This window comes from Tupaia chinensis, unplaced genomic scaffold (assembly GCF_000334495.1).
Source record: "Tupaia chinensis unplaced genomic scaffold, TupChi_1.0 Scaffold000234_1, whole genome shotgun sequence".
Classification (NCBI taxonomy): Eukaryota; Metazoa; Chordata; class Mammalia; order Scandentia; family Tupaiidae; genus Tupaia; species Tupaia belangeri.
In genome coordinates, this window is record NW_006159712.1 from 136,390 (window position 1) to 145,674 (window position 9,285).

At 44.7% G+C, this 9,285-nt stretch overlaps 1 protein-coding gene across 1 annotated transcript in view; it reads right to left on the minus strand.

The window, feature by feature from the left end:
• The window catches only part of SMIM23 (small integral membrane protein 23), an 8,485-nt gene extending 362 nt beyond the window's left edge, over positions 1 to 8,123 (minus strand). The window contains exons 1-3 of the mRNA XM_014587759.1: positions 7,975 to 8,123; positions 496 to 547; positions 208 to 287 (exon numbers count right to left, since the gene is read on the minus strand). Of these exons, the coding sequence (XP_014443245.1) occupies positions 208 to 287; positions 496 to 547; positions 7,975 to 8,064 (222 nt within the window). The 5' untranslated portion in view covers positions 8,065 to 8,123. The remainder of the gene's footprint in view (positions 1 to 207; positions 288 to 495; positions 548 to 7,974) is intronic.
• Positions 8,124 to 9,285: the final 1,162 nt, after the last annotated feature.

Consider the following 9,285-nt stretch of genomic DNA (forward strand, 5'->3'; position numbering starts at 1 on the left):
GACCCTAAAAAGTAAACCCCAAAACTGCATCTTGAACTTTTGCACACAGGACACCCCTTGCTGCTGGTTTGAAGAAGTTCCCCGGGCCTTTGCACACGCTACTTGTTCTGCATGGAGTACCCATCCCCACCTTCTCCACCTGGCCAGCTCCTGCTTGTCCGTCCTGACCCAGCTTGCCCACACTGCAGTAGTTCCTGCAGTCCTTGCTGGGTGTGTTACCTGGGAAGCCACAGGATTCTGGGGGTAGTTACATTCTCTGATCCTTTCTGACACCTCCCAGCTTCTTCCTGAAACAGACACAAACACAATCACTGAAGGGCAGCTGAGCAGTAGTTGAAATAGACACGGCTGGGGTTCCCTACTGGGGTTCCCTACTGGGAAGAGGGAGAGGTGGGAAGGCAGGTCGTGGAGACCCCCTTGGCAAACAAGTGTCTTCGAAATACTTCACCTTACTCCACGTGGACCTGGTCTCCTCTCTGCCTCCGGAATGCTCACCTGATATCCCCATGCCCAAGTACACCACCAAGACCAGCAGCACCAACAGCGTCTGGGGGCAAGGAGGGAGGGAGCCGGAGGTGAATTCCTGGAGGGGAGAGGCCCCTGCTTCTGTCTAAGAGGCTAGGCATGGAGATACCTTAAGATAGTTTTATGAGCTTGGCTTTTTGGGGTAGTTACCTAAGTCACACGTGCTTACTACGAAAGCCATGAACATGGCATCTTACTGACACTTAGCCTGGGTTCTCCCTCTCCTCCCTTCTGAGAAGGAAATCCCCTCTCTGCTCTCATTCTTTACCTTACTTTAGTGGTTTAAATCGATACTTAAAAATTCATTTTATTGTGGTATAAAAACGCACGCATTGATGAATTTTGACCCATGTCTATTTCTGTGAACTAACGCTCTAATCCAGAGAGAGAACGTTTGCATCACCTTGGAAAGTTCTTTGCCGTCAACTTTTTCTTTACTCATGCCCTGCAAGAGAGGACCACTAGTCCGCTTTCTCTCACTGTGGAGCGGTCCTGCCTGCTCCTTCATTTCATATGGGTGGAACCACATGGTGTGTGCCCTTTCAGGTTTAGTTTCTTTCTCTTAATACAATATTTCTGAAATGCCGCCATGTTTTTGTGTGTTCATTTTTATTTATTTATTTATTTTTGGAGAGGTTTTTGCTGTAGGGCACATCACTTGCCAGAAAGACAGAGACACACAGATAGAAAGCAAGAAATCACCCCCCAGGGGGGTTGGCCCGGCCGTAATCCCTTCTCCATTCTCCTCTCAGGATCTTGGGCACACATGCACATGCACCCGGCATGAGTTTAAGTCACTAGGTCCGGGACTCGAACCATGGTCAACTACATGGGAGTCCAGTGACATAGCCATTACACCAACTGCTGGTCCCTGTTCAGTTTTATTGATGAGTGTTTATACTGTGTATTTTATTGAAGTTTATATTATATGAATATAACACATTATTGTCTTCTCTTGATGGTCTTTTGGGTTGATTCCACTTTAGGGCTGTTATGGATAAAAATGCCATGAACACTCACGTTGAATCCTTGTGTAGACATACATCCTCACCTTCCACATCTTAGAGGGAAAGGGTGGAGTTGTTTCATTAAGGTATTAGTTGTAGATTTTCTATTGTCACCTTTTATAACGTGGAAGAAGTTGCTCTTTATTCTTAGTTTCTGAGTACTTTAACATGAATGAGTACTGAATTTTTTTCTGTATCCACTGAGAGTATTACGAGTGTCTCCTTTCTGTGGTAAATGCCTTAACTGATTTTTTAGAATCCCCAAAATAGACAAGTGGGATTACATCAGACTAAGAAGTTTCTGCATGGCAAAAGACACAGTTATTAGTGTGGATCGACAGCTCTCAGAATGGGAAAATATTTTTGTACATTATGCATCAGATAAGGGACTGATAATGAGAATACACAAGGAACACAAGCAGTTATTTGGAGAAAAGATCATCAACCCTATTAGGAGATGGGAGAATGAGTTGAAAATAACATTCTCTAAAGATGACATACAAATAGCCAAAAGGCATATGAAAAACATCCCTCATTGTAAGGGAGATGCAGATCAACACCACAATGAGATAGCACCTAACCCCAGTCAAAATGTCTAAGATTAAAAAGAAAAACAAAAAATGATGTGTTGGCGGGGGTGTGGTGAAAGGGGAACTCTCTTACACTGCTAGTGGGAATGTAAATTAGTCCAGGCACTGTGGAGAACAATTTGGAGATTCTTCAAAAGTCTACAAATAGAGCTACCATATGATACAGCAATCCCACTCCTTGGTATCTACCCAAAGGACAGAAGAATCTTTAGTCGGAAAAACATCAATGTTCATTGCGGCACTATTCACAATTGCAAAGTCATGGAAACAGCCCAAATGCCCCCAGAACAGGTGAATGGATAGAAAAACTGTGGCACATATACTCTATGGAATACTATTCAGCCATAAACAAAAACAAAAACAAACAACAAAACCCTGACTTTTGACAGACGTGGAAGAATATGGAAGATTTACTGCTGAGTGAAGCAAGCCAGGCTCTGAAGGAAAGACATTGTATGTCCCCACTTAATATATACCGAGTGTCCGCACTCTATGACTGAAACTGATTGACTGAAGGATATCCAAACACAGTAAATGGGTATAAAAACCAGATATAGTGTGTGTGGAAGAGTAGGGCCTGAGGAAGGACTTTTAGGAAAAAGAATACGAAGGCAAAGCATTAATGGGACAAATAAATGTGGTATTATCTGTTGAAGATCCTTTATAGTTTTATCAACTGGACTAGGGAGAAATGTTCACATACTGAAATAGTCACTTTGTAAGCTAAACAATGTGATTGAATGTATAAAAGAAAATGAAATAAAAAATTCTTTCGTTTGTAAAAAAAAGAAAAATATTTATTTCAGAGTTCTCTTTCCCACTATACAAGATGGCAGGTGAAAAAGCTGTGAAGCAGGATACTAAGAAGAAGAAACCTGAAGCCAAGAAGGCTGATTACAGTGGCAAGGCTAAAAAGGTGACCCCAAGGCTAAAAAGTCCAAGAAGGGGAAGCCCCATTGTAGCCAAAACCTTTCGTTTGTAAAAAAAAGAAAAATATTTATTTCAGAGTTCTCTTTCCCACTATACAAGATGGCAGGTGAAAAAGCTGTGAAGCAGGATACTAAGAAGAAGAAACCTGAAGCCAAGAAGGCTGATTACAGTGGCAAGGCTAAAAAGGTGACCCCAAGGCTAAAAAGTCCAAGAAGGGGAAGCCCCATTGTAGCCAAAACACCGTCCTAGTCCAGGGCATCTGCAGATACTCCCAGTCTGTCAGGTGTCCCAGGAAGGCCATGAACAAGAGGAAATACTCAGCCACTAAATCCAGAATTGAAAGAAAAAGGAGAAGGTTCTTGCCACCGTCACAAAACCCATTGAGAAAGCTGCGAGCCAGCATCACTCCTGGGACCTTCTGATCATCTTCACTGGATGTCACAGAGGTTAAGAGTGGCTTTCCTGAAGCAGCTGAGCAGTGGCTTGCTACTTGTGACTGGACTTCTGGTCCTCAGTTGAGTTCCACTGTGTAGAACACACCAGAAATTTGTCATCGCTACCTCCGCGAAAATTGATATTAGCTAAGTAAAAATCCTCACCAATGCTTACTTCAAGATAAAGAAGCTGCTGAAGCCCAGGAATGTGAGATCTTCGACACAGAAAATGAGCAATAGATTATAGAGCAGCACGAGGTTGGACTCACAAATTTTACCCCAAATCAAAGCTGTTCCTCAGTTCCAAGGTTACCTGCAATCTGTGTTTGTCCTTACAAATGGAGTTTATCCTTACAAGTTGGAATATTTCTTGTCAAGAACCTAATTAAATAACTGAATAAAAAATATTTAATTTTATTTAGGATCATTATTTATTTATTTTTTGGAGTGGTTTTTGCTGTAGGGCGCATGCACTCACCAGAAAGAGACAGAAAACGAGAAATCACTCCCTAGGGGGGATGGCCACACTGCAATCCCTTCTCCTCCATTCTCCTCTTGAGATTTTGGACACACACACACACACACACACACACACACGCCCGGCATGAGTTTAAGCCACCAGGTCCTGGACTCAACAGTGGTCAGCTACATGGAAGTCCGGCAACATAGCCATTACTCTAACTGCTGGTCCCGATTATTATTTTTAAAAATTTGCTGTAGGGCACGCATGCTTACCAGAAAGATAAGACAGAGCGATAGAGAAAATGAGAAAGCAAGTCACCAGGTCTGAGACTCGAATCATGCTCGACCACGTGAGAGTCCAGTGCCTTAACCACCATGCCACCTGCTGTTCATAACAGTAATTGACCTTTGTCTGCTAGACCAAACTTGAGTTTCTCCAATAAACTCTATTTCATGAATTATCCTTCCTATATATTGTCGATTTGGTTTGCTACTATTTATTGAGTTTTTTTTTTTTGTATCTATGATCATGAGAGATTGGTTTAAGTTTCTCATTGCATAAGTTTGTCAAGTTTTCTATCAAGATTATGTTGCCTCCTTAAAGTGAGTTGGTAAGAATTTTCTCCTCTATTTCTTGAAGGAATCTGTGTAATACTGGCATTATTTGCGTGTCAAATGATTGATAGAATTTATTGGTAAAATTTTGGGGTGTTTAGATTTTCTATTTCTTCTTGAGTCAACTTTGTAAGTTGTAATGTCCAAGAAGTTTGTTCATGTCACCTAAGTTAACAAATGCATCAAGTTGTCCCTAACATTACCTTAACATCTTTTACTGTAGGTGGAAGATGTGATATTCCTCTGTCTTTCTTGATGTTGGTAATTTATGTTCTCTCTCTTTAAAATTAAACTATTTAGAAGTGTACCAACTTTATTCATCTTTTCAAGGAAATCATTTATTCTCTTTATTACTTGCTTTTTATTTCTTGAATTTCTTTTTTTTTTTTTGAGAGATTTTCACTGTAGGGCGCGTGCGCTCGCCAGACAGACAGAGAGACATAGAGACAGAAAGTGAGAAATCACCCCCCAGGGGGGATGGTCACGCCGCAATCCCTTCTCCTCCATTCTCCTCTCGGGATCTTGGGCACGCACGCACACACGCCCGGCGTGAGTTTTAAGCCACCGGGTCCGGGACACGAACCACGGTTGACTACTTGGGAGTCCAGCGACATAGCCATTACGCTAACTGCTGGTTCCCATTGAATTTCTGATTTTATCTTTATTACTTCTTTCTTTCTACCATCGAGTTTAATTATTTTCGTCCTGTTTTCTAATGCAGAGATTTTTACTAACACCTTTAAAGTTTTCTTGTTTTCCAAATGTGTGTGTGTGTGTGTGTGTGTGTGTGTGTGTGTGTATTAACATTGCATTCTCTCCGAATGCACTGGATTTGGGCTGAGTCAGATTTAGTTTGCCTTAAAGAAATAATACATCTCTTACACACCTGAGTTTGTGAAGCAAGATTTTGATCTGCAACCACCATGAAGAGAAACAATCTGGGGACCAGCAGATGGCATAATGGTTGCGTCACTGGACTCCCCACATAGTCGACCATGGTTCAAGTCCTAGATCTGGCAGCTTAAACTCACGCTGGGCATATATGTGTGTGTGCCCAAAATGTTGAGGGGAGAGAATGAAGGAGAGGGGATTGTAGCATGGCCATCCTCCCTGCTGGTGATTTCTTGCTTTCTGTCTGTCTCTCTGGTGAGTGCACGTACCCTATAGCAAAAATCTCTCTAAAAAGGGGAGGGGAAGAGAAATGATTTGTGCAATTTGTTTCTCTCCTGGACAGTTTTAAAAATATATCCTAGCAACTATTTTATTATTGTCATCTTGAAAAAGTAAAAATAACTCAGAGTAGCAACGTGGCTGTCTCATGGACAGTGATGAGTGAACGAAGCCAGACTTGAAGTGTCATACTGTGGGAGTCCATTTACGTGAGAGTCAAGAGTGCACACTACATAACCCATCTATGTTTCAGCTGGCAGAGGCAGCTGTGTGAGGGAGAGAATCCCTCAGTGGGACATGGTCATCCCACGGCCCTTCTTCCTCCATCCCATCAGGATTTCAGCATGCACATGTGAATGGAGTGTTTTTCCAGTAGCCGGGGCTAGGATGCAGCCATGGCTGGCCATGTGGGATCTGGTTCCCTGGGCACTGCTACACTACAGGGCCAGCCCCACGACACATCTATGAATCAGGGTCGTGGTTATGGGGTGGAGTGGGGGCTGAGAAAAAGCCCCTGGACAGTCCTGATAATGAGCTATAGCTTGTTCTAGGGGGTGGTGGCCTAGGGTGTAGACCCCATGCAAAAGCCATTGCACCGTGCACTTCCTAACAACGCTCCTTTGGCATCTTTTCATGGAAGACACACAGAGTCATCTCGTCCTTCAGAATGCCTGGTGAGTATTCCGTGCCCTGGATGCTGGCGGTTTATCTGGCCTCCTCTATCTGTATCACGCGCACAGGCTGGCTTCCTCCCGGCAGGCTCACTGCTAGGCTTCTGTCTTGTGCTGTGGAGGCAAATGGAGGCACAGGGCCGGAATTCAGTGTCAAGGTTCTTTTCCTTGTTCTGTCTTGGGGGCTGAGCCAAGTCTCTTCTCTTCTTCTCTCTGAACCTCAGTTTCCTCATCTGTAAAATGGGTTTTGAAATATGCCGAAAGGTCTTTGAGTGAGAAAAGATGGGCCTCGGTGGTGGTCACTGGGGAAACGCCCCCATTAGCAAAGCTACATGGGTCTCCGCTGTGGGGCTTCTCAGAGCCTCTGTTCTGTGAGCGACCGGAGTAGCTCTGCAAGTGTGGTTGAGGGTTTGAGGCATGCTCCCAACCGCGGAACTCTTTCTGTGATTTTTCTTAAAGCAGTTTTCCTAGGGTTTGGTTTTTGTGGAGTGACTTTTAGGAAAAGCTGCTGCATGATGGGAGTCTGTCGGGGCTCCGCCCTATGCTGTGAGGTCCGGCCTAGGAGTCATTTAGTCCACGGACGGTAAGTGAACGGGGGACCAAATGTGTGAGCGAAATGAAGGAGGGAACGGGCCCTTTGAATATGTATAGTTCAGTCATTGGTTGCTCTCCTTAGGCGTGATGGTTAAAGATGTTGGACTCCCACGTGGCTGACTGCGGTTGGAGCCTTGGACCTGGCGGCTTCTGTTCTTCATGTTCTCTCTCTGTCTTTTTCTGATCAAATAATAATAATAATAATAATAATAATAATAATAATATAAAGTTAAATAAAAATAATTTTAAAAGAAACCCCCCGAAATCCTTCACCAGCTTCTAATTATTCTCAGAATAAAGCCCCTCCCCTGTCTGGCAAGGCCAGCCGAACTCTCCTAGATCCCTTCACATCCCTTTACGCCCTCCTCCTCCGGGGAGGCAGGGATTTTGTAGCCAGTGGGTCTGGTTTCGAAGCGTTCTGGAATCAGATGGATGAGGTTTCCAATCCTGACCTGTCCCAGCTGTATGGCCTTTTTGTTTTCGGAGCCTCAGTTTACCCATCTGTGAATGAGGTTGCTAGAATCTGCCTCCCGGGAGGGTTGGAAGTCGTGTGGGTCCCAGGAGGTGGATGCGCTGGCTGAGCTCATCAGGTGGGAATGCTTTGCACTTTGACAAAATCCCCTGTGAGGCTTGAATGTCAGCGCCGAGGGTGATGCTTCCAGGAGCGCTTCTGTTCCGTGCGTTGCCCTTTGCCCTGCAGTTAAGTACCGTCCTAGGCATTAGGGATAGAGCAGGAAGCTAAAGAAAGTACCAGCCCTCCTGGAACACACCTTCGAGCAGTGCTGAGAACGAAACCGAAACCCGACAGTGTCAGTAGTGGCATTTTCAAAAAGCACCTGAGCCCCTAGCTGCACTCCCGGTTGGGCTCCAGGGAGAGCTGGGGAGAAGGCCCATTCCTGACTTCGGGCCTTCTGATCTGGAGTGGCAAAGGGGGCCCAGACGGGAGGAAAGCAGCATGCACCTGGCCAGGCCTCACCTGCCTCTTGTCCTCACAGTGGCTGCCCCTTCTCCGTTCAAACAGCTCAGCAGCTACCTGCCCCCTGCTGCCCACCTGCTGGATTGCCATGGCCTCCAGTGGGGCTGCTGGGTGGAATGAGGACAGGTGGGCACTGTTTCCCTCCCCCGTCTCTGGTCACCAGGTTTCTGCAAGCATTGAGTTCTGATGTCACAGAGGGTGGGAGACAGCAAGGCTCCCACCTTCTCACCACCCTGAATTTTAGCTCCTTCCCTCATATTTTATTTTCATATTGTCAAAAGACAAAAATTACAACAAATTTAGTTGAGAAGATTGAATTGGCTTTTATTCGTGAGTCTAGAATCAGGTGACATGTCACTCTAAAATAGAGTGAGTGTTCCGATGAGCTGAGCCGTGGCGGTTGGCTTTAGTCAGAAACGGGCCGAAGAGGACAAAGCGGACGGTCCTTTCCAGGTTCTTTTGCTTACAGGGTTAAAGTTGAGGGACCATTGTTACGATGCTGACGCAGGTTGACAGGAATCTCCTGTTTTTGGCAAAGTGACCCATTTCCAAGTTCGATTCTGTGCACTTGGCACAAGTGACCCACTCTGGCCTGCTGGCGCCTGGAGGGGTCAGTCCAAAGCCATGGCCTCCCATAAACTCGGTCTAACAATGTAAACGGGGAGACAAAGACCAGGAAGAAAGGCATCGAGAGCTTATTATTTCAGGAAGATGGTTTTCCCCCTCTCTTTTCTTCCGCATTTGCAAGTTTTTATATAAATTTTGGATCCACTTCATGTTTTCTATTTTAGCCATTTTGATAAATATATAGTGATATTTCACTGTGGTTTTAATGTGCATTTACCTGGTAGCTAAGAATTTGAATATCTTTTCATATGCTTATTTGCCACCTGTGTATCCTCTCCTGTGAAATATCTGTTCATACTTTTGGCCCATTTTCATTTTTCTTCTTTTACTGTGGATGACCACACCGCAATCCCTTCTTCTCCATTCTCCTCTGGGATTTTGGGCACACACACACATGTGCCCAGTGTGAATTTTAAGCTGCCAGATCCAGGACTCAAACCACCGATGGCCATGTAGGAGTCCAGTGATAAAACCATTACTCCATCTGCCGGTCCCACCTTTTGCCCATTTATTAATTGTATTGTTCTTTTCCTGTAGTTGTGTGTCCAGAGTCCTTTGTATATTCTGGATACTGTCCTTTTTTTTCCTTTTTTTGCTATAGGATGCATGTGCTTGCTGGAGAGAGACAGAGACAGAGAGAGAAGGAAAGTGAGAAATCACCCCTCAGAGGGGATGGCCATGCCA